This window comes from Tachysurus vachellii, chromosome 22 (assembly GCF_030014155.1).
Source record: "Tachysurus vachellii isolate PV-2020 chromosome 22, HZAU_Pvac_v1, whole genome shotgun sequence".
Taxonomy (NCBI): Eukaryota; Metazoa; Chordata; class Actinopteri; order Siluriformes; family Bagridae; genus Tachysurus; species Tachysurus vachellii.
The window spans coordinates 9881967-9905726 of NC_083481.1; the positions used below are offsets into that span (position 1 = coordinate 9881967).

A 23760-nucleotide genomic window follows, 5' to 3' on the forward strand; every position below is an offset into this window, starting at 1 on the left:
ATTTAAGTGTTTCTGTGAGGTGTTTTGGACGCCACAAAGTCCTAGTATTTTGTTTTGTTTTGTTTTTTTCTTGCTGTAGTTCCCGAGCATCGTCGCTAGATGCTGCTGTGTGCACATTATTTGTGAATAATATCACAAAAGCTTTGAAAGCGTAACGTTTATCATTTCTACCCAGTGGATATTTTTGTTGTATTTTATCGTTTGTTTGTTTTTTTGTTTGTTCGTATGTTTTTTAACGGCAGTTGATCGAGTGGGCAAATGTATTGAACAATTATCGCTCTAAAGTCGATGCCGTCTTTTCTGTTCTGGGTGATAAATCACGCCCATTTCTTCCCCTCTGATTGTTTTGGAAATAAAAGACACTTCATTGACCGCGCAGACGCTTTATACAAATCCATTCGGTCGTTTGCAGCTCTGAACGTAACGGATTCAGGACCCGGCTGGACATTTTGTAGTGGCACGTGAGGAATCTGTGCGAGTCTGAGGTAAAACCCGAACGTTTCCGAATTCCGCCGAAGACTCCCGAACCGTCTGTACTAGCGGACGTCTCGAGGCGGCCGCTTAAACGCCATGTTGAGAGAACTCTCCGGTGTAAACGGGGTATTACTTTCAGCATGACGCGTAGAACTGAATAAAAGCAGCTGGGGGAGAGATCAGATTGAAGAACAGGATTTTATCAGTGAAGAGGAGGAGAGCTGCGTGTTAAACCCCCCCTTTAACACGTCCCCATGAACAGCAGCACGTACAACAACAACAACCACAAGAAAAAAACCGACTGCACCGAAAATGGCTTTTTTTTCCTTTCTTTCCGGCACCGATATTGAGATACTCGTATTTTTCAATGGCGTGAAGTTTCTTACGGGCTGTTAAAGAGAAGATAGTCCGATGTGCGGTAGATAGCTGCACTGTGTGTCTGTATTATAGCCGCCCATTGTTTTCTTTTGGATTGTTTTTAGTTTACAATGAGTTCAGGACCGAGTCAGCTACGGGTTCCCCCGGTGTCGGTACCACCGGGAGCCGCTGCTCAGCCTCCCACCGTGCCGTTACCGCCGCCTCAGTATCCTTCACTAACCGGCGTTTCACTCAACACAACGGTTTGTTCACATAACGGCCGTTGATGCTAGCTAGCTAGCTCTCAGGGATCCTGTGAGGAGATTAGCGCGCGAGGATGCTAATCATACCTGCTAGCTCTCAGGGATCCTGTGAGGATGCTAATCATAACTGCTAGCTTATCGTTTGTAACATTTGTCTGCGTGAAATATACGTGATTTATCAGGTTTCACGTGTGTGTTTGATGACGTGTGTGTGATCTTTTCACGTGGGCTATAGTTTGACTACATGTCCGTTTGGCGCTTTTGGCTTTTGTTCGTGGAATTTGACACAACTCTGGCTTTGTGTGTGTGTGTGTGTGTGTGACACAGAAACGCCGCAATGTACGCACGCACGCACGCGCACACAAACCGCTACGTGTTTCTTTCTCGGTGTGTTTAATTGAATGTATTTTGACATCACGGGGACGTTGAGAAGGACACAGAAATAAAGGTTTATGGGATTCCCCGCTTTTAACGCAGGTGTCGTCTTGCTCAACCCGGCGGTCACGTGACCCTGCTGGTTTGTTACGTGCGGATTTCAGTCCCATCTTTTTCACGTGCAATGTCGTATCTTTACACGTGGAGCGATTCTAAGTCATAACGCGTTGATTTGGGTGTGCTGTGGCAAGGAAATATGACTAAACCGTGCAGTGCACAGGAACTGATTGATTAAATATTGGTACAGGACAAAAGACCTGGGTGGGCTGTATGTTATGTGAGGCTCTTGTGTGCTAGCCTGTCTCTTCATGAACCACACAACCAAAATGATGGCTTTGTGGTTGCTGTACAGCCAAAGCATCATGCAGTAGCTATAACTGTCTGGCATTCATTCATTCATTCATTTACAGTAAATGCTTTCCAGGTGGATCTCTTCCCATTGTATTGTATGAGGTGGTAATTCAGTCTGTACAGTACATTTCAAGGCACCATGTACACGCGTTCATACCAAGAGGCAAGCCGGAGTGGCTAATCCACCTACCACCTTCTTTATTGGGATCTGAAAGGTAACCAGAGAACCCAGAGGAGAACCTTTGCACAAGCCTTGGGGACTCTAAAGCTGTGCCCCTGGAATGCTCCATGCTGTGCTCTCATGCGACCTTCACCGTGGTTATATAATCAAAATGGCATTGGATTTTGCAAGCTTATTAGAAAAAAAAACTGCAGTTTGTTTAAGAAAGTCAATCCTCTCTGACTTTCACCACATGAGCTGGTGCACTGGATCCCCGACGAGTAGATTATTATTGGGGTTTTTTCTGGAGCCACACTCTAACAACTTAAGGTCGACTAAAATTGAGTGTCGATTTTTATTTTTTTTTTAGTAATAGTAAGTGACCATAAAAATCGCATGCTTTGCATATATTATATTGTACATTTCATGCATAAAATATAAAACCGGAATGGAGCCCACTTTTCTGTTTGAGGACCACCAGATTTCCTCCGTAAGTGCCAGTTCTCCCTTTTAAGTTTCCGATGATGTTTGTACACGGTTGTGTATTAGACAGTATGATTATAGACTAAACCTTTTGTGCAGATCAACAATATTAAGTTTAGTTGTTTCTACCATTCAGTGAACAGAATATGTGCTTTATCTATATAAATTATTCTTGGCACATACACTTAGTTTCTGTGTCAGGATTGAGCAATAGTTTAGTTTCACTATGATGCATCCCAGAAGCAAGCTTTTTTCTCTTCTAATGCTGCAGGCTGGAGGGACAGGAGAGGCAGTGGCTTCTGAAACTGAACATTGTAGGGTTTTTTGTGTATTTATTTGACTTTTTTTTATTTTTTGTATATTTTTTATTTTTTATTATTGTACTGCCAATTATTTTTAAGGGTTTGAAAATTTTCCCTTCTTTTCCAGTCCAATTTCTCTGGCAGATCTTAACTTAAGAATGACTACAGCATTCAGCTTTCACATGATCACAAAGTGGCATCAATTTATTCCACTATTGTAGTATCAGACCCAATTGGGATAGTGCCATGTGGACATTAGAGAAAAACATTTTGAAAACTAGTGATTAGATACGACTATAATTGAGACACTATAGAACCTTTGGGCAAGGTTTTAACCTGTTATGCTTAAGCTATATAAAAAATGTAATCTTACATTTAATGTACGCTATATGGACAAAGTTATGTTGCCACCAGGAAATCAGAACCTGTTTGTGGTTCCTCGCCAAACGGTTGTTACAATGGTTTAAGTGCAAAATTGTTTAAAATATCTTTGCATGCTGTAGCATTACAATTTCCCTTCACTAGGACTAAGAGGCCCAAATCTGTTTTAGCATGACCGTGTCCTCTGTGCATAAAGCAAGCTCCATAAAGACATGATTGGCCATTTTTGATGTTTAAAACTTGGAGTGCCTTGCACAGAGCCCTAACCTCAACCCCAATGAACACCTTTGGGATGAACTGGAACACTGACCAGCCACCTCATCCGAGATTGGTGACAGACCTCAAAATCAGTGCCTGACCTCATTTTAGCTGATTGGACAAATCCCCACTGCCACAATCTAAAATATCCAAAGCTGTTCTAGAAGTAGAGGAACCAACTCTGTATAAATGTGTTTTGGATTGGGGTGTTCAAGAAGCACAAAGCACTGTAATGGTCAGGTGTCCATATATATTTGGCCATGTAATGTATGATCTTTTTGCCTGCGGCAAACATTTAAATTTCAGATTCTTACATTTAGCGTATTAAATTTGACTTTGCATATATTCCATACATGCTAATTCCAAAAACGTATACTGATTTAATTACTGTAATTCTGTTCATTGTTTAAATTCTTGATAGCTCATGGATCTAGGCATGGGTGGTGTTCTTCATTCTCCTGGGAAGGATTGTCATTTAGTCATCTTTCCTTCTTTTCCTGCTTTCTCAGAACAGTGAGAGCATGTGTTACTCTGCTGATGATGCTAAGCAGAGCACTTTGTGAAAGTGTGTGTGTGTGTGTGTGTGTGTGCATGCATAAGGCAGGGTATTTCTACTGGTTACCAGAGCGACAGCTAGTCCATGCGGCTGCTGCTGCTCCTCTTAGACAATAGCAGTGCTGCTTAGCATTCAGAACGTGTGGCAGAGGCAGTGCTTCCCACCGCCTCCCAACAAAGGCTCAGGTCAGCACAGAACAAGCTTTTTCTCTTTCTCCTCTTACAGTCCTGCTAACAGACCCTCTCCCATATTTATCTCAGTCTTTCCCAATCCTTCTACATTGCCTTGCAGATCTCACTTATAGAATTCCCAAACCTTCTTCCAGCCATCACCTAACTCTTTCTCTGCTAGAGCTGCACATAATTTTGATGTTTTAGAATGGAGTTTATATATATATATATATATATATATATATATATATATATATATATATATATATATATATATATATATATATATATATATATATTTTTTTTTTTTTTACATATACATATAATTTTATTATATATTATGATTATAAATCACTGGGATACATTTTTGTGCATGTGGATTTGTATTCCAAGTCCCAAATGATGTATATTGCACCATTGCGATAAATTATGTTGTCATACAGGCATCTTTTCCTTTTTTCTTCTTGACACATACAGTTTAGACCACATGTGCATAATATGGAGCCCTTCACTTATTGTCTGTGCTTTATCGTTATGGGCTAACTGTCCTCCGAAGCTTCTCAATGGCCTCCTTTCCTCTTTTCTGCTGTGGTGAGTGTATTTTCTGTTGAGGTTGGTATATACCACTTTTATTGTTTAGAAGGTAACACTCACCTATGATTGTTCCTTCTGGTCTTGGGGCTCCCTCGGTGCCGTTTCCTCTGAGTATCATTTCTTTGTTATATCCCATTGCCATTCACTACGACACTGGCTCAATTATTTGGGTTCATTTAAATTGCAGCGCACATCCCGAAGTTTTTAGTCTGATAATTCTGTCTGTCTGACTAGCTGTTGTTAGCACACATCAGTGATTCTTCTTCAGTGTACCACGGGATGCGAATTCCACTATGTCATGGTGTTTGCTGGGTGCTGTTACTGCTGCTTGTGCCAAGTGTGGTTAAGTGTTTTTCCTTTGGATTTTTTGGATTTCTGTTACTATGCAGCTCTTGGCTTTGATTGTGTATTCCCTTCAAAAAATGGAAGCCTAAATCCAATACAAGTGCTTAACAGAGCATTGCTGCAAGGCCCATGCTCATGAAGCCAGTCTCTGAATCTCCTGGAAACCAAAGGCTGGTACCCTGAGTGAGTGGTGCTCACTGCCTCAGCCGTCTCCTGCACTGACTGTGCAGTGATGATGATGATACCGGCGTGGTACACTTGGCTTGCAGGTATAGACCATGAATTGGAGTGAAAACAGTACAGCCTAAACAGCTTGCTAGATGTAAACATGCATTTGATTGCTGCATCAGGATCCTTCATTGACAGGCACACAAGATGTAGTGTCCTGAAGACGCAAGACTGAACTAAAGAAGGGAATCGGCTTGGGAAGGATGCCGGAAGGGTCCTTGTCAATCATAACAGCCACTGACCTGGTGAGAACTCTTGATGGAGGTATTTTTTGCAATAATTTGTCATATCACTTGTAATTTGTCTTGATATAAGATATGACACATCCTGATCCAGACTTCACAAAGGAATACTGACCCAAATAAAATATTAGATTTCAATACACTTCATTTGTTATGATGGCATGAATTGTATTGTAAGAAAAGTTTATTTGTTTGGTATTCGAATAGTTTTCAGTGTTAGTGTACTTTATGGCACTGTTGTTAATATGGAAAGACATTTGTTTGGCCATCAATTATGTTTAAATTGTTAACATTTTGAAAATGTAAATTAACTGCACAAGTAAATAACACTTTGATTTAATTGTACAGTCAAGAAAAACCGTTGTTAAAGTCAGCCATCCTACAAGCTAGAGTGCACACATTTATACATTTCTAACTACTTTTCATTTGACATGCCAGAACACTTCCTTCTGATTAGCCTAACGTTTTCTACTATTAAGTAATCATGCTTTGCAATGGGGAAAAGGTTCCCACTCGCAAACTAGCTGAGTATGCTACTAGCTCTGCTGCTGCGGCGGTGTGTAAGATTCAGTGTAAGAGGTTTCCATATTAAACAGAATTAACACACAACACCTCAGTCTTGCCAGTATTTTGTAACATGATGCATGAGGGCACAGTTCTGTATGTCTACTGGAAGCTGCGACACTACACTCTTACAAATTATGTAGGTGTAAAATGTTATTAGCAAAGTCCAGACCCGGCATTCACCATTTCATTATCTTTTTGATTTAGTTCAGTTTGTTTCGCATTGCAGTGATTTTTATAAGTTCAGTTCATGTAAATGTATTGATCTAAATTGCAGAAAATAATAAAACCCAAAGACAATTTTGAGTTATTTGCATACAGTATATCAAAATTTCTCTATAACACTTTCTACACACGTGCTTAAAGGTGTATTTTGACGCATTATTTTATATATATATATATATAATGTTAACAAACGTAATACATTATTAATGACCATGTTGCAGATGCCTACAATTGTCCAAACAGTCAAAGTCTTTTGTGTGCGTGACAAAGCCTGACCTACCACAGACCTTTCCGTTTGAATATTAATATTGTCCTAAATAATCGGTGTTTGTGTGAAAACATGTATACATACAACTTGTTTGACAAGTTTACTGTTTGACATTTGCTTCCTAATTTTGATCTCACCCACCATCAGTTCCCTAAAGACAACCCTTTCAGTAAATATCTGGAGTATTTTTGATTTTCTGGTACATTTATTCTTTCAGACATGGCAGGTAGGGACCAAGGACAGTACAATAATACCCTGCAGATGTGGAGAACCACTGAAAAAATGTTTGGTGCAAATCTGTCATCTAACTCCATTTGCACCATGTCGTCGTCTTTTTCTTCTACTTCTACTTTAGGGGTCGCCACAGCGAATTATCTGTTTCCACCTAACTCTATCCTTGGCATCTACTCTGGCACCAATTAACTTCATGTAGTACAGTGGTGGTGGTTGTTAACCCAGGCCTCGACCGAGCCGGTATGGAATTCCCACTGACGATTCGCTTGTTTACGTTTGGCCCTGTTTGCACTATGTAGTCAATGGAAATTAGGATGCTAGCCAGGTTTGACTAACATCCTTTGTGTAATGTGAGATCACTGTATGCCTTTAGCCTGTTAATTTACTGAAGTATAGAAAATAGCTTGTCATCTTCTGTTTGAGGTTGTCTTGGTCATGGCCACACTGGATCCCCCTGAATGGGACACCAGTTCATTGCAGGACACGTTGCTTCCCTTTGCCCTGCTATATGTACTGCATAGTGAATGAGTGATTAAAGAGTGATTTGAGTGAAAGGGTAAATGTCTTTCACTGAACGTGTCTGTCGATTTACAGTCAGTGCAGGTGGTGAAAGTACCAGCATATAAAGCCTTTATAAAAGCCAGTGATTTTGCTTTAATATAAATCCAGAGACGCCTTTGGAAGACCTGAATTTTTAACACAGAAAGAAGACCTGGGCATCGGATAGCACACGTTCTCATTTTTAATGACATTTCCTCCACACTAGACACAGACAACCCTTTGACTCTTAGGCTCCACCTTATGCTCTGCATCGTGGCAGACGTGACTCAGGTCTGCTCTACCTGCAGGGTCAAGTAGGGACAGTGCGTGTTTTTGTTTTTTTCCCCCCAATAGGCAGTTGCTGTGGTTTATTTAAAGGTGCCCTGCCACACGTATTTCATTACTTTTGTGGTAATACTGAAGTTTACCATGGACTCTGTAACTTTTTTGGTGGAAAAAACGCCTTGGTTACCTTGTTTCAAGCCATTCTAGTGTGGTATAGAAAGCCTGCAGGAAGACTCAGCTCGATTTGCGCCAGTTCTCATGAATATTCAAATGAGCTATGCTGCTTGGCTCCGATTGGCTAACCTCTAGGATATGAGAGCATGACTATTCATTCACCCAGCACAATAAGTAGCCTAGGCTAGAGGAAATTTGTTTACAATCACCTTGAATTGCAGCAGAATAGCGTCTTCACAAGCCCGTTGACGTTCAGCCATCCTTGCTGTATAGGAAACTCACTGAGCTACACGAATTCTGGGGGCGCGGCCTCAAGTGGGAGAGCTCATGAATAATAATGAGCTCAATCATTACCATGTCACACTGAGCAGCTTTTCCAACTGACCTGATTTCTCCCCTTATTTCTTTTAAGTGGCTAGAACTGACCGGGGAGGTAGCAGTTCGTTTTCAAATTCACGACACAACACAAACACATATGGACCAAACACGTATCAAAAAATCCAAGTAAAAACGGTTTTGTGTGGAAGGGCACCTTTAACCAGGGCAAGACCTCACTCTAGCTGCAGATAGCATCAATACAAATTGGTGTTGCCATGTATTAAAACTAGATTTTTGTGCATGTGCTTGTGACCTCCTGGGCACTTTGTTTAGTAAAATGATGTGTCATGATAAAGCTGCCTGCTCTGCTTGGTGTAGGATTCAGTTCACATTAGGCAGTGTATTCCACGTGTGATTACAAACAGGAGTTTAATGCGGCTAAGACGGCATGCTGCAGTTCATGTGATTTATTGGTCAGATCTGGAGATGAGGTGATGAATGGGCTTCAGTTAAGAAAGTTGTCTGGTTCTGGTTCCTTTTGGGAAATTAACTCTTCCTGAAAGGCAGATGTTATTGCCATTAACATGCACCAAATTATCTGGTTTCAATTTCAGTTTTTACCAACATTTCTCTCATTGGAAAATGTACATCTGGCACTGCTTACAGGTTTAATGCTTTTGATGATATTGATGCGAAAGTCCAAGAACAGAGTAGAACGGAAATGAAGAACGTTCAGAACTTCAGTAGGAAGATATTTGAATAGCATACCTAAAAAAATGTTTTAAAGTTGTGGTGTTTTATAGGTGGCGAGTGTTTTTGTCTAGTCATGTATGCTAGATGATTAGTGTGTTTGTCTTAGATTGTGTAATATAAAGTTAAAGGTAAATGACTGCGTTTGCTTCCACAAGCTACATTTAGTTCTGTGCTCACTTGACTGAGGAACACTCCAGTATGGTCTCTCTCTCTCTTTCTGTATCGGTTTCTCTCAATCTCTCTGTTTGTGTCTGGTCTGTCTATCCATCAACCTGTCTGTTTCTCTGCTTTGATTTGTATCTCCCTGTTTTCGCAGTAATTTTGAAGAAATCATAACAAAATACATCCCGATTCTGTATAAAAGGGGGAAAAAAGGTGGGGTCCAAACAGTTTGCCTAAAGAGGTACATCACCTCATCATTTCTCTAGCCATAGCAATCAGATCCTAGGCATTTGCTTTAAAGGAATCACTTAAGGAAAAGGTCATATTTGTTTATATTTTGATTTTCAAAATGCCTAGCTCTAGCTGACGACACTTGCGTGCGTTCACAGCAGCAAGCAACAAAACCTCCAGATGAACATTCACTTCTATAGACATGCGCAACTAGGAATGGGATGCAAGGCAGTCGACAGGTCTAAAAAAAGATTTTGTCAATACTGTGCAAATTATATATGATTCTGTAAAGAGACAGTCTGCTTGACTACTTCCTTTGATCAGTGTTTTTTCAGTTCCCCACTTAGAACCTACAACCTGCAACATTCGTATGCATGAAAAGTTTAAGAACCTATGACCGGTTGTGTGAGACCACTTATTAGAGATGTATAGAGACATTAAAGAAGTAGTGCTTGGAAGAATGCAATAGATTGCTGATGGCTCTGGTGAGTATACGTGGGTACAAAAGATGTCTGACAATGGAGGATTTCTTTCATCAAAACTGGGAAAAAGAGGGTTTTGGACAGTTCACATCCCCAAGCAACAACACAGCCACCAGTCACAGTAATAAATGAGGAATCAAAAGTCACTTATATATTTAAGTCATATTGGTTGTTTTTGTAGACTAGTAGTTTAAGGAAATCTAAACTTTTTGCACTTTTGCGAGACATCTTAACGTTACGTATGTAGCTTGGTCAGCTCTTTGTACACTCTCTCAATCCTGTGCTTTCTGTTGAAGCCCCCCAACACCACCGCTTCTTCTCTTTCTCAGTCCTATCCCCTCTGCGTATGCGATCCTACGTCACAGGATCTGTGTGCAGCTCGAGAATGCATGCGTGCAGGCTTATGCTGAGCTCTGAGTGACCTCATGCACTGCTCTTCCCTGCACCATCAACAGCTGCAACAAAGCTGCACTGTGTTTGAGGTGGAAACACAGTGCTGTTGATGGAACTTTAAATGCGTGTCCTTTAAGAACACTCGCAACCCACATCATTTGTTAGGGCTGGTATGGCCAGGCCTCTCACTCACTCACTGTCTGTCTCATTCACACCATTGTTTTGGTTGAATTTGCAATAGCAAGGAGCGGGAGCGAAGTGGCAGAAGACCCAAAAATTTCCTGTGCTAGTTTGCAAAACAGTGCCGGGGTGGAGAGACATTTGAATTGAGATTTCCTTCTCTTTTTTTTGCAAATTAGTTATGACGCGTAAAGAACAAAATGCAAATGATTGACCACTAAAAATCTCTTCAAATCTACAACAAAGCCTGAGGGGCAGGGTTTCTGACGTCTCCCAAGTTACCTCCATCCGTTTTTTGGCGTACAAGTGTTTCTAGCTGTGCTTTAATCTTTTTTCCTGGCTTTTATTATTGTGTTAAGATTCACTGTAACCCTATTGAGTAAAATGCATTCAGTAAACTAGTTGTCCTAAAATAATACCTTTATTTTTGTACACCTCCATGTAATAACAGTAGCATTCATTTTACATACACAAGAGACAGACTTGTATGGTGAGATTTTAGATATTTATTTTCCCTAGTGTGAATGCAGGGTGCCTCCCACACACACACACAAACACACACATGCTGTCTCCTGCCTTTGAGGATTGGCAGTAATAATACCACAGAGGAATAGCTTTATTGGCCTAGAAGAAAAAATTGGCCATCCACAGCAGATCTTTTTTTTTTTTTTTTTTTTTTTTTTCTTTTCACGAGAGAGTCTAGCTTTTGAATCGGGAATCTTGACTCTGTTCTGCTCTATCTGGGAATGTCTTTGAAAGCCTATAGTTTATTCAGAGGCTTTCATCGATAAACTAGATGTAAGTACATTTTATAGCAACACTATTTAATGTAGTCGCGATTTAGTACATTAGGACAGAATAGCAAATAATTTAACACTCTAGTATGTTTGTTGTTGAGAACAAAGAGCTGTTTGTGTTTCAGTAATGTATTGTACACATTTCAGTTAGGGGATTCTCTGGCATGATATGTCTGAGTTTCACTACAGAAGAGTGTTCATTCTAGCATTGAGAGAATGCAAATACAGTCATAATGATGCCATGGCCAGGAGTCCAAGAAAGCAACATTGTCCATGTGCTCTGAGTGGTAGGGATCTTATAACTGTTAATCAGAGAGACGGTCATGGCTTCTGTCAGCTCCCAGAAGAAGGGCAGATAGCAGTTTATTGTCTGGCACTGCCATGTGGCGTCTTCAATATGTCTCGGGGGGGGACAAATACTACAGTTCAAACATGGTTGTTGCCAGGAGTCCTAAGATATCCTGCCCCTAAACTGTTCCAAATGAACAATAGTAGAGAGGGCAGTGGTTGTGTACACATTACATCATTACAGTGGGAAAACAATACCAGAAGCTGCTTAGGTGTTAACTGTAGCTGCAATCGCATACATTCATATTTAATCACTTATTTAATGGCTGTTATTATCCATTGAGTCCGGAATGCTGCAAAACAGAAATCGGGACTATAAATAACTGTAAGAGTCATTAGTGTAAATGATTAAAAATTTCTGGGCTCATTTATTAAAAAAGAAATAAAATAAAATGACATCTATGTTTACATGTATAATTGTATAAATATATGTATAATTACGGGGGGACACGGTGGCTTAGTGGTTAGCACGTTCGCCTCACACCTCCAGGGTCGGGGTTTGATTCCCGCCTCCGCCTTGTGTGTGTGGAGTTTGCGTGTTCTCCCGGTGCCTCGGGGGTTTCCTCCGGGTACTCCGGTTTCCTCCCCCGGTCCAAAGACATGCATGGTAGGTTGATTGGCATCTCTGGAAAAATTGTCCGTAGTGTGTGATTGCGTGAGTGAATGAGTATGTGTGTGTGTGTGCCCTGTGATGGGTTGGCACTCCGTCCAGGGTGTATCCTGCCTTGATGCCCGATGACGCCTGAGACAGGCACAGGCTCCCCGTGACACGAGGTAGTTTGGATAAGCGGTAGAAGATGAATGAATGAATGCATAATTACCAATGATGTGTGTGCATGTGCTTGTGGTGAACAGCAGCAGAGTTACTTAACAAATTATTGTAATGATGTAGTGATAAACAACACGTTTCGTTTACTTAATTTGAAACTCCTTTCATGTTTTAAGAGGGAAGACGTTCGTATCTTTTACTATTGTGCGACCTTGACAAGGGAAACAAAATGGGTAAAAAGAATACAGATTATTAAATACAGCACACGCATGTCTTTTCAATTTTAAAGCAACAAACATTAAATTCACCGGCTTTGTAGATATCACTATTTTCGTTTCCCTTAACTATCACCAGTTGTCTCAAATCTCGTAGCTGTCATGTGGTGGGCGAGAGGTGGAAAATGTGGCTAGAGAATGCCATCTGGCTCATTTGTAAGCCCTCAGCACATGTACATATTTTTGCATGCTGTTGTGTTGAACATGCATGGATTCTATACGGTGCAGAGAAAATAGCTGTCCTTGTGCTGCCTTACAAATAAAGCAGAATTGACTTTAAGAGCAAAAATGCTGCCCAGAAATGGTGGCTGCTTTGTAATCTACCTTTCAAGTAGAAGGTAAAGGACATGAGAACTTGATTAAATGTGAGGAATAACGTGGTGCGTTCTGCTTATTGCGAAGTCCCGGCAAAGTACCTGTGCGCATGCAGGAATTTGCTTTCAAAGCACGCAGTGAAGTGCACTAGTCCCATTCAGTTCAGGGTGGAGTTCCTGCCTTCCTCCTGTGCCCTTACACTCAACTCATAGCCCTGGAGCCATGGAAATCACCCCAGTGACCCAGGCTGACTTTTCTCATATAGGAATGTGTTGGGGAAGTAATATACAGTGGACTGTTCTCAAATATAAACAAACACATTGTAATGCATGGCGACATGCTGCTTGCAGTCTGGCACAAGTGTACTTTATCCTTACCCAGAGATACACACATGGATTCTGTTTAGCTGTCTAGGATGAAGTCATTTCTTATGCCACAGCACACTTATCATTTTATTTTTCTTTCATGTTTTAAGGTTTTACTCTTTAAACCTTTTTTTTTTTCTCTCTCTCTCTCGCTCTCACTCACTTCCTCTCTTGTGCCCTTGTATCTGCAAGCCTTACATTTTCAGCTTTCTCCCTCTCGTTCTTATTGTAAAGGCTGATGTTCACAGACTGCCTTCAAAGAGAGTACTCGAACATGGTGTGTGTGTGTGTGTGTGTGTGTGAGAGAGAGAGAGAGAGAGAGAGAGACAGTGTGCGAGATGGAGGAGAAGCTGGATTTCACCAGAAGACTGGAGGAATGCTTTCCTTGAAATCATGTGATTCTCCTTTCTCTCTGATGCAGAATTTGAGAACTGCAGCCCAACAGCCTTCCTCACCCCCCTTTCTGTCAACAAATAGAATACTTCCTGTCGCTTGCCAACACAGGGATTGCTTGAGATGGGAGAAGTGTAATTCTGTTGCTAGGAAAGGTTTTCTGAATGCACCTGCTACGGACAGCAGACTTCGTGACATCGTGGCATGGTATCACCCACTAGAGGGCGGGCTGGCAGGTCTCCTCTTATTCATGTGTTTTATTGTTTCTATGGGGCCGGTGCCACGCCCTTACCTTGTTCCCGCCATGTCACCTCTGTCTTGTTAAGTGTCAGTGCCTTGCTCGTTACACCTGTCACATCAATGTGAATATCAATTTTAGTTATGTGTGTGCCGTTGTCATGTTTGTTAGTTAGTCTTTGTTTTGTTTAAAAAAAACAACGGCCACATTGGAATCTCATGTTTGGGACTGGTCTGATTACTGTTGGTGGACGAGCCGCTGGCAGAGATCAGGGGTGATCCCCGCCGTTGGTGGATCATCTCATCAGTGTACGTTATATTATTCTGTAGAGTTATTTAAGTTTGCATTTAGTGAGCAAAAAGCTCTGACCGTGGGTTAAACTGAACTACGGATGCTCTTGCATACTATTAAATATTTGCTAATATGTTCTTGATCTTTTCTTAAGCCTGAATTTAAAAAAAAAAAGTTTTCCTTAACCTTGCGTGCTCCAGAATCCCAAGAGCAGCACTGTCGCTGGAGGAGCGGATATTTCCAGCCCAACCCGGAGTGGCAGCAGTGTATAGCGTGAGTGGCTACATCAGTACATTCCCATCCATCAGAATCCAAATACACTAAAATCAAAAGGGCTGGAAAATGTCACCAAGTTAGAACAACACCAAATAATCATCTTCCTGCCTCTCATCTCATCATGTGATGTACTAATTCCCCCCTAGTTTTACTATGCTCTACCTGCAGCTAGAGATTTATTGTAACTCTTTGGGCATACATTTTCATTTTTAAGTTATTACTTTCACCTGAAGCCGTCTGCTAGGCACCGGTTGAATATCCTGGTTTGGTTATGGCTCACCCTTTAAATCATGTTTGGTCAAAGCCTACAGTGTACAAAAGTAATCAGTCTGAATGTCCCGTCACAAACAGAAGGTTAAAATGTGAAACACAGCCCCTAAAGAAAGATTTGAAATGGAACATTTTTAAAGTCCGTTTAAAAAAACACACTAATAGAAGATAAAATATTCGCACCAGGTGAGCGCCTGTATTATAGAAACTACAACTAGGATTTACGGGGTAATAAAAATCCAAAGTGTTTGGATCCATGGGAAATACAATAGATAATAGTTTAAATTGATCATTTGTCTAATTAACCATCGAAAACTAGCTTTATATTATGAAGCAGAACAGAGTTGTGCGGTTGAATAGTCCTAGTCTAGAGAGAGAGAGAGCGAGAAAGAGAGAGCGAGAGTCAGGAAAATTTCTAATGGTTTCAGATGCTAGCTTAGCTTCTTAGCTTTGGTCATACTAAACTGAAAATCATTTTCTGCTAAGAGCAAGCTGCTGCTTGCCTGCCATTAAAACATCTGCTCTTAGCAGCTGACCAAAACAAAACATCACATATAGGACACAAAATGATGGGGGGATAAACAAATGATTTTCAGTTTAGTATGACCAAAGCTAAGAGGCTAAGCTAGCATCTGAAACCATTAGAAATTTTCCTGACACTCACTCGCTCGCCCTCTCTCTCGCTCTCTCTCTCTCGCTCTTCCCCAAATCCCAGCTCCCTGTCTAAACTCAACGATTGCTGGCACTAAAGATCTCTGGATGTCCCATACAGTGTTGTGGCTGCATTGTTCCTCTTTCTAGAACAGCAGCAACAAATCCATTATCTCTGACATCTTTCCTGATGCTTCCGTTTTCAGCAGTTTATTCTTGTTATACTCACTACGTGGACATGCCAGGGTTCAGAAGCCAGCCAGGGTTCTGTGTGCTCATTCAGACAAGAGCAGAATGACACCATTGTTTCAATAACGGTCAGAACAATTGGTGGAGCGTTTGCATCTTTTAGATATGTGTAGGAATCTTGGACAGCTGCGGGGGTTTGCATAGGGCAAAGGGTACCAACCGTTCTCCTAGAGTGCCTTCTGTTCTACACACTTTAGCGTTTTCACCGATCTAACACACCTGACGCAACAAATCAGTTTGTTAATAGGACTTCTCTGGTTCTAGAACATGTTCGCGCAGAGGAAACACTAAAATGTGTGAGACAGTGGGTTCTCATGTGGTTGGGATACAGGTGATGACGAACATGAACTCAGTGAAGGTGTGTGTGTGTGTGTTGCAGGTCCCAAGGAACCCTGGCCCTCCCTACCAGTTGCATGATCTGAGCAAAGGCCATGCCCCCTCACCTGCTCTGCCTCAGGTATCAGCCCCTCCTGCGCCTACCTACCGTTACCTTAAGGGCTGGGAACCAGGCGGAGCAGTGAGTGTGCTTCTTTTATGTTTTTTTGGAATAGACTTATATAGTTATATAAATTTCATCTGATTCACACTTTGAGGCCAGCTTTATGATCTTACTAATGTGACATGCCCACTACCATTTTTCCTAATGTGCTGATGCTTTTGTTACATTAAGAACAAACACAACTTAGTTAATGGTGTAATATCTGGATTTAACCGTTTTAACTATACGCAGATAAATCATACATCCATTATTTTCTGGTAATGAGCTTCTAATGTGACATATAGTTTAGCTTCAGTTTGTTCAATTTGAAACCAAACCAGTTAAACAGTTAGAGTGGTTTCTGTTTTGCCGAAGTGTTTCTGCAGGAAATAATGATCTCTCACTGTGAAAAGTTGAACACGCTCAGTGTGTCAGAGCTTCAACCCCAACAGTCTGAGTTGTCATCTTGTAGTTACTGTAATTACTGTAATTCCAGACTGATGCAAATGAACCGCTGAGACATTTGCCACCATTCTGTTGAAATGATGAAGTGAAAAACTATATTTGTTGCCATAACAGTTATCTTGACTTTTTTTCCTCTGTACGTGTGTCAGCACCCTGTTTTGCTTGAGTGGTAAAGATTATGTACTAATATCTTGCTTTTTTTCTGCAGGGATGCATGCCAGGCATGTTTTTTATTCATAGATGTCCAGTATGCTAGTAGGCTTGAGACTATTGACAATAGTATTAGGAAAGGCTGACCGATTCCATCTAAAATGTGCCGGAGATGTTCAAGAACGATCAAGAAAATCTTTTTTTTTTGTATTTCATATGTCTCCTTTTAGCATAATGTGTAGTCTTATACAAACCATATCAGCATATGACGTCCGACTTCGGAGCAACAAAACGTCTTTCGTCTGATGAATTTTGGCTCCATTCTAGCCAAAGAGATAAAGCTGTTCTAGGCTTCCCATGAGGAAGGTTGTGAATTTGATCACAAAGTTTGAACAGGGGCTTAAAGTAAGAATCTGAATCCGCCTGTTGTTCATTAGGGCTACCTTCTTGCTATACAAATAAATTCAGTATGTATCTCTAATGCATGCTTGTGTAATAATTATGCACTGAGCTTAGTTGCAACTAATCGAGTATTGCGAGTATTGCTGACGTCACAAAAAGTCAATTAATCCATAAAAGCTGACTGTATATTTGTTTCTGTATTCATGTGATTAATTAGCTAATTAGACCAATGTACAATATTCAGCTGTGATTATTTTTTATTTTGTTTTGTCGTTAAATTCAAGTCACTTAGGTTTCCAGGCAGCCAAGAAATGGAATGGAACTGCACAGCACAACAGAGGTTTCACTTGTTCCATGAGGTAGTTAGTAAATGAGTGCTTTGCCCATCCTTGTACTGTCTCTTGGCTATTTTCGGCTACAAATGAAACCTTATAGCATTCACTCTGAATTGATGATGGGCTTATTTCTACAGATAACTTCTAGAGATGTGTATTGAATAATATGTTTAGAAAGTTTTATTAGAATGTGGGATAATGGGACTACAGACCTTTCACACCGTCAGAGCTCCCTGGCTTTGTGCATTCGACTCAGTAAGCTCGAACAGTTAATAACAGTTTTCAGCCGCTTCTGTTGTAACAGTACTGTTATCCACCCACCACATACTCACAAGCAATGTCAAGACATACTTGTGGCCATGGTTGAGATGCGCTGATTATTATTCTTCTCTCCACATACACATGGATGTCAATGTCATTTATAACAAATGACATTGACATCCATGTGTATGTGGAGAGAAGAATAATAATCAGCGCATGTTGTTGCGTGACATCCACAATAAGATCCATGAAGAAAATGTGCACACATTAATTTTCTTTTTAGATCATATACTCGTTTTTCCTTGATGACTCGTACCCAAGAGAAAAGTGTTTGTGCATAAGTCTTTCTGTTTAAAACACAACCCTGTCTGTGTTTGTCCAGCCTTCCTTCAGCCCCACACAGAATCCTGGCTCTGCCTCCCTCATCTACTCTCCACAGACGCAGCCAGTGAATGTACAACCTTCTGGTCGGCCTGTAAGTACAGCTTACTTTTTGCTCACAAAGCATATATTCTTGATGCAGTCGTTTTAAATTATTTAGTTTTTTGTTTATTATATACAAACATGACCTATGTAAAAAATATATATAATTTTTTTTTTTTTTTTTTTTTTTTTTTGAGTCAAATCACTCAAGACATCATAATGAATATAGTCCAGTTTCACAGATAAATTGATCTGTTGACTCGGACTGTTTGCCGTAGCTGAAAGCAGGCTCGCTGTTCTATTAAACAGTATAAACAACCCTTTTTTGATTTTTGATGTGGGTCCTTTTTTTTTTTTTTCCTGATCTGGAAATCTACACTATATGGCCAAAAGTATGTGGACGCCTGACCATCAAACTCTGATTTTCTTTTTCTCACAAAGTTGGAACCAAACAAATGTCTTAGCATTGCAATTTCCCTTCACTTAAACCAAGACCCCCAAACCTGTTCCAGCATGACTGTGCCCTGGGCACAAAGCCATTTCAATACATGCACAGTTTGACAAGACTGATGTGGAATAACACTGGTGTCCTGACCTCAACCTCAATGAACTCTGAACTGGATGAACTGGAACACCACTGCTTTTCTAATGGTCTTATTGCTAAATGAGAAATAAATAAATAAATAAAACGAAGCCACACTCCAAGATTTAGTAAAAGGCCTTTTTCAGAAGAGCGGATATAATAAGCGGTTATGATAAAAAAAATAAATAAATAAAAAGTGACAATCTGGAATAGGATGTTCAAATTACACATATGGGTGTGATGGGTATATAGAATATAAACTAGATTTTAAATCAGTATTATTTATTTTTAAAGTGTAAAATGACTTTGCTGAGTCTGCCAATGGTCACTGGCACTGATAATTATTTTATTATCTTAAAGTTAAATCTTGTTTCACAGACATTCAGGCATGTGACAACTATCGTTTACTATATCGTAATCGTAAGAATACTATCGTTTCTTGTTGATTGGGGGTTTACACACGTGTTTACAGCTTTTTGTACCTTTAACGTGTTTGTCTGGAAAGATGCAGACTACATTAGGCTTGTTTGGTAATATTACGACTCAGGGTTAATCTGCACAGGTGCTTTAAACTCTCCTTTGCTGACGTACAAATAAAAGTTGTTTTGAGTTCAATAATCTGAATTAAACTCATAACTCCTGTACTTGGCTAAATTATACAAGTGTACTATATATTTATTTAATGTTGGTTTACTATATTAGTAAATTTAATGACTATATCAAATTAATACATTTGTATCCCACTAATATATAGATGTCAAGTCATGTCAAGAAACTTCTATTGTTGCAACCCTATATAGCTGATGCAGTACACAGTGAAATGCAGTACACACTCCTCTTGGACCATGATGTTACAGAGCTAAGACGACACCAATGTCAGGGCTAAAAAGTAAAGATGAAACCGTGTGTACAACCTTGTGTAAAAGGTGCAAGGCAAGAGTCTGTGCATATAGACAATAAGTCAATCTACAGATTATTGTACAGATTAATATTCAATTCAATTCAAGTTTATTTGTATAGCGCTTTTTACAATGGACATTGTCACAAAGCAGCTTTACAGAACATAAACATAAAACAAAAGATAAACATAAGGAGAAGTATAAAGAATTAATATAATAAAAATTCAAGATATATACAGTTCACAGTGTGTATGTATGTATGTATGTGTACTTGTCCCCAATGAGCAAGTCTGAGGGCTCAGGCAACAGTGGCAAGGAAAAACTCCCTTAGAGTGGTAAAGGAAGAAACCTTGAGAGGAACCAGACTCAAGGGGAACCCATCCTCAATATCGGGTGTTTAACGGGTGTTGGAGAGCATCCTTCATGTCTCTTCTGTTCTCTTCTGACTTTTGTTGTACAGTAGATGAAAGGATAATTAATGTGTTTTGCATGAATTTGTGCTCAGTGTTTTAAACAACACTTTGAGAAATGCACCATATGGAACTATTACTCTAGTGATTTTCCAAAGTGTTTTTTTTTTTTTGTGGGTTTTTTTTAATGAAACTGTCAGGAATTGTTATCCAAAAGCTATTGCTAATGTTGTGGTAATTAACTGTATTAGGTTAGAAACAGTGATAAGTGATTAAAAACTAAAAACTCGACACACAGCAGAAACCACAAGAAGAGCCAGTGAGATTTTTATTTATTTATTTATTTATTTATTGTCATTTTTAAGCTTGAATTTAGCACCTCTGATTTGGAGTGTGTGAAGGAAACCCTGTCTGTTGTGTGGAATCGACCATGTGTCTTTGGCTGCTTCTCCTTCTGCTGTCAGATACAAAGCTCATTAGCTCCATGCTGAGATCCACCAAGAGAACCGTCTGCGTTGCTGACGAGCGTGTGTTTGTACATGTGGGAGGAAACGACAGTCTCCCCTGCCCCCCTGAATCTGTCACAGTTTTGAACATGTTTAACTGGCAGCATGTTTTCCACAGTATGCATCTCTCTATAGTACACTAATCTGTCTTCCTCTTTCTCTCCCTCTTTCTCTATGACTGCTGCTGCATTGCTCCATCTCCATCAGTTTCTGACGGGGCCTCGTCCCACCCACCATCAGGTAAAGTCCCTCTAAGTGCAATCACGGGTTTTTAATAGCTGATCGGTTTCTATAGTCACTGACAATTCACAAAGACTTGTATGGTGACACTTGACATCTAATGCGACTTGTTATATTTTAAAGACAAATGCATTTGTCTCGTGGATGTTTCCCAACGTTAAACCTACCTATAAACGGTTAAATGTATTGTTTGTTAATATAGAAAAGTTTTTTCTTGTTGACAAATTGCTCATCATTGTTAATCTTCACTTATTCGTGTAGTTCATTGAATAGCTACATACATAACTGATATATAAACTTGTCCTGACATCATTAGAGGATATTGCTGTATTGCGGCCTGACTACGTTAGAACAAAAGCAGAAATCCTTCACGCGATTCATTCATGCAAAGCTTCATTTCCTAAGAATGTGGCCACAGTGGTAAAGAATTTCCCCGAAAGCATTTTAAAGCTTCTTCCTCATCCGAGCATGAAATGCCCAGAAACACTGCATCACACTTTAAAATTTGACGTTCAAGGACACAAACCGATGCCTTCTTTACACTTGGACTACCTGTGTATTATTTACAATCACTCATTATATTCGATGCACCATATGGGCATACAGTATGGGGAGACTTGGACTGTTTCGAGCAGCATTGAGAGAAGAGTCATGCACTGACTAATATCTCTGCTTATGAGGATGTATTGCAATTGATGTGGAGTTATGAATTAATCAGTAAATAACATAATGGCTTATTGAGGCCCGTTCACTTTGGACATGATCAGCTGGCTCTTCTGTTCATTTAAGTAAAGAAAAGTTTCTAAATTTTACACAGAGGTTCACAGGCACCGGAGCAGCAAATTAAGCAACTGTATGCTTTCATTAGAAGGGTAGCAGGTGTGGTTTTCTTACCAAATTTGTATTGTATAAATAAAATTGATCTTCAATGTAAAGAATCGCATTCATGATTTTACAGTTATTTAATCCTCATTCTGAGCACAATTCTTGCACAAAACATGTTATTTAATTAATGATAATTACCGTGTAAGAGCATTTGTGATGAGATGTTACTTGACTACACTCCAAGTCATTAAAAGATGTCTCTCTGAGTACTAAATGTGTTCATAGTTTATAAATAAAATATAAGATACGCACAAGAGAAAATCTTACAATTCTGATAGCAATACTACATTCACACTTCTTACTCCTAGGATTAGATCATATGAGTTGCTCATAGAACTGTTGTTAGTACTGCAGTGCAGGAAAGAGAACTTTATCAAGCAAAAAATGAATAGAGAAAACTGATGACATTCTGTCAGCACATGCATCTATTCCAGTGTTTGGGAAAACAAACGCTAACCAGAACCTGTTAGCGTTCCCAGCACAGATGATTCAGCCTTTTGCACCTTCTTACTGTCTGGCTATTACATTTCTGACAGGCTGTTAATAGTCGAGTGCCAGCAGGGCTACATTAGTCCGTACACTGGCACCACACACTCTGGGTCACCACCACAGAAATGTGTGTCGCAGACCAGATCTCCATCTGGAGGAGGAACAATAGTGCGTTCTCCTGCAGATACACAAGTCCGGCTTACAGGAAATGCAGCAGAGGCATGAGAAATTTCATTCATCCAAAGTGGATATGTTTGGTCTCCTTGTAAGATGACGTTAGTGCTTTTATCAGTTACACTCTCACAAGCTTTCTCCCTTTCTTGTTCAATCAGATGCATAAACACACACACATGCTCTCTCATTATAATTATTCCAATGGGACTTCTCTTTTTTTCCTCGTTTCCTGTTCTGGCAAAAGTAGGCTGGTTCTACTCACAAAAGCAGTCTGGTTGAGGCATGGTAATCATTATCGCTTATGTAACACTCTCTAGAGAACCTGTAATCAGGACTGCTTTAGATCCTTCTGTTGATTCTTACTGTAACTAATCACAATGTAACACGAGTGCTTTCCTAGTCAAACGTTATGCTTTTAGCAAATTCCACTGGATCTCCCATTTATGAACCTCTTGTAACTTTGCTTTTTTTTTTTTTTTTTTTTTGGGTGTGGGGCACAATGTGGGAATAGTGGAGGGGTTTGACATCTGAGAAGCATGACTGTGTGCTCTTGCCTGCCTCCACAACAATCTGTCAACACCAGCAACTTAAAGCAGATTTGAAACCAATAGGGAGTGAATTGTTGTTTCAGCAAAGGGCTGTTGAATGTAGGTCAGAATAAGGAGTTGTGGATTCAGTAAAGTAAAACAGTGGATTCAGTACACTTCATTGTGCCCTCCGTAACATACTGTAAAAGACCTTCTGGCCCAGTTAGCTTGTTAAGTTTATTAATACTGACTGGTGTTAATATCATGCATCTGACTAATAAAAATAGTTGTTGACTGTAGAGCAGCTGGTGGTGGGATCTGGGAATGAGCAATGAGTTAGCAGTACAGCATCTTAGGGCAGAACACCAAATACACTTGTTGAAGCAGTTGGAATGTGTTATATTCAATAATTTATGTCAAATTAAAACAACAAAACAAGATTGGTTCTTGGAATAGCAGCAGTTTACTAAGCTAGATGTTTGACATCTGTCCAAGCCTGCCTAAGTGTGTGGTGGTGGTGATTATGGTATTTGTCTCAGTTACTCCTATTCTATTCTGTTGTGTTCTGTTGCGTTCTATTCTGTTGTGTTCTATTCTAATCAAATTCTTCTCTGATGCTTTACATTAGCACAGTAAACTAAAATGAACACAGTAATACATAAAAATCTGCTTTTCATAATGGGACATTTTTTAACCGAAGAAGGATCCTTTAGAGTCGCGTCATTTTCGGAGCAATGACAGGTTTATTGCTTCCAGCGTGCAGAACAGGTGACTTTTAATAGCTTCAGGTCTCTTGCCAGTCCTTGTGTAACTAAATGTCCTGGCTAATGGTCAAATGTTGCATAGAAAGTGACCTGAATTGTCAGTATGGTTATGTTTTGTTGGTTT

The 23760-nt window shown here is 40.0% G+C and overlaps 1 protein-coding gene across 3 annotated transcripts in view; it reads left to right on the forward strand.

The window, feature by feature from the left end:
* Positions 1-316: 316 nt before the first annotated feature.
* Positions 317-23760, forward strand: part of eif4g3a (eukaryotic translation initiation factor 4 gamma, 3a) — a 53723-nt gene continuing 30279 nt past the window's right edge. The window contains exons 1-6 of one of the 3 annotated variants that reach the window (XM_060857732.1): positions 317-1057; positions 14400-14472; positions 16025-16162; positions 17425-17502; positions 18119-18211; positions 20765-20797. In XM_060857732.1, coding sequence (XP_060713715.1) covers positions 963-1057; positions 14400-14472; positions 16025-16162; positions 17425-17502; positions 18119-18211; positions 20765-20797 — 510 coding nt within the window. In that variant the 5' untranslated portion in view covers positions 317-962. The remainder of the gene's footprint in view (positions 1058-14399; positions 14473-16024; positions 16163-17424; positions 17503-18118; positions 18212-20764; positions 20798-23760) is intronic. The other 2 variants (XM_060857733.1, XM_060857734.1) reach the window with 2 other exon arrangements.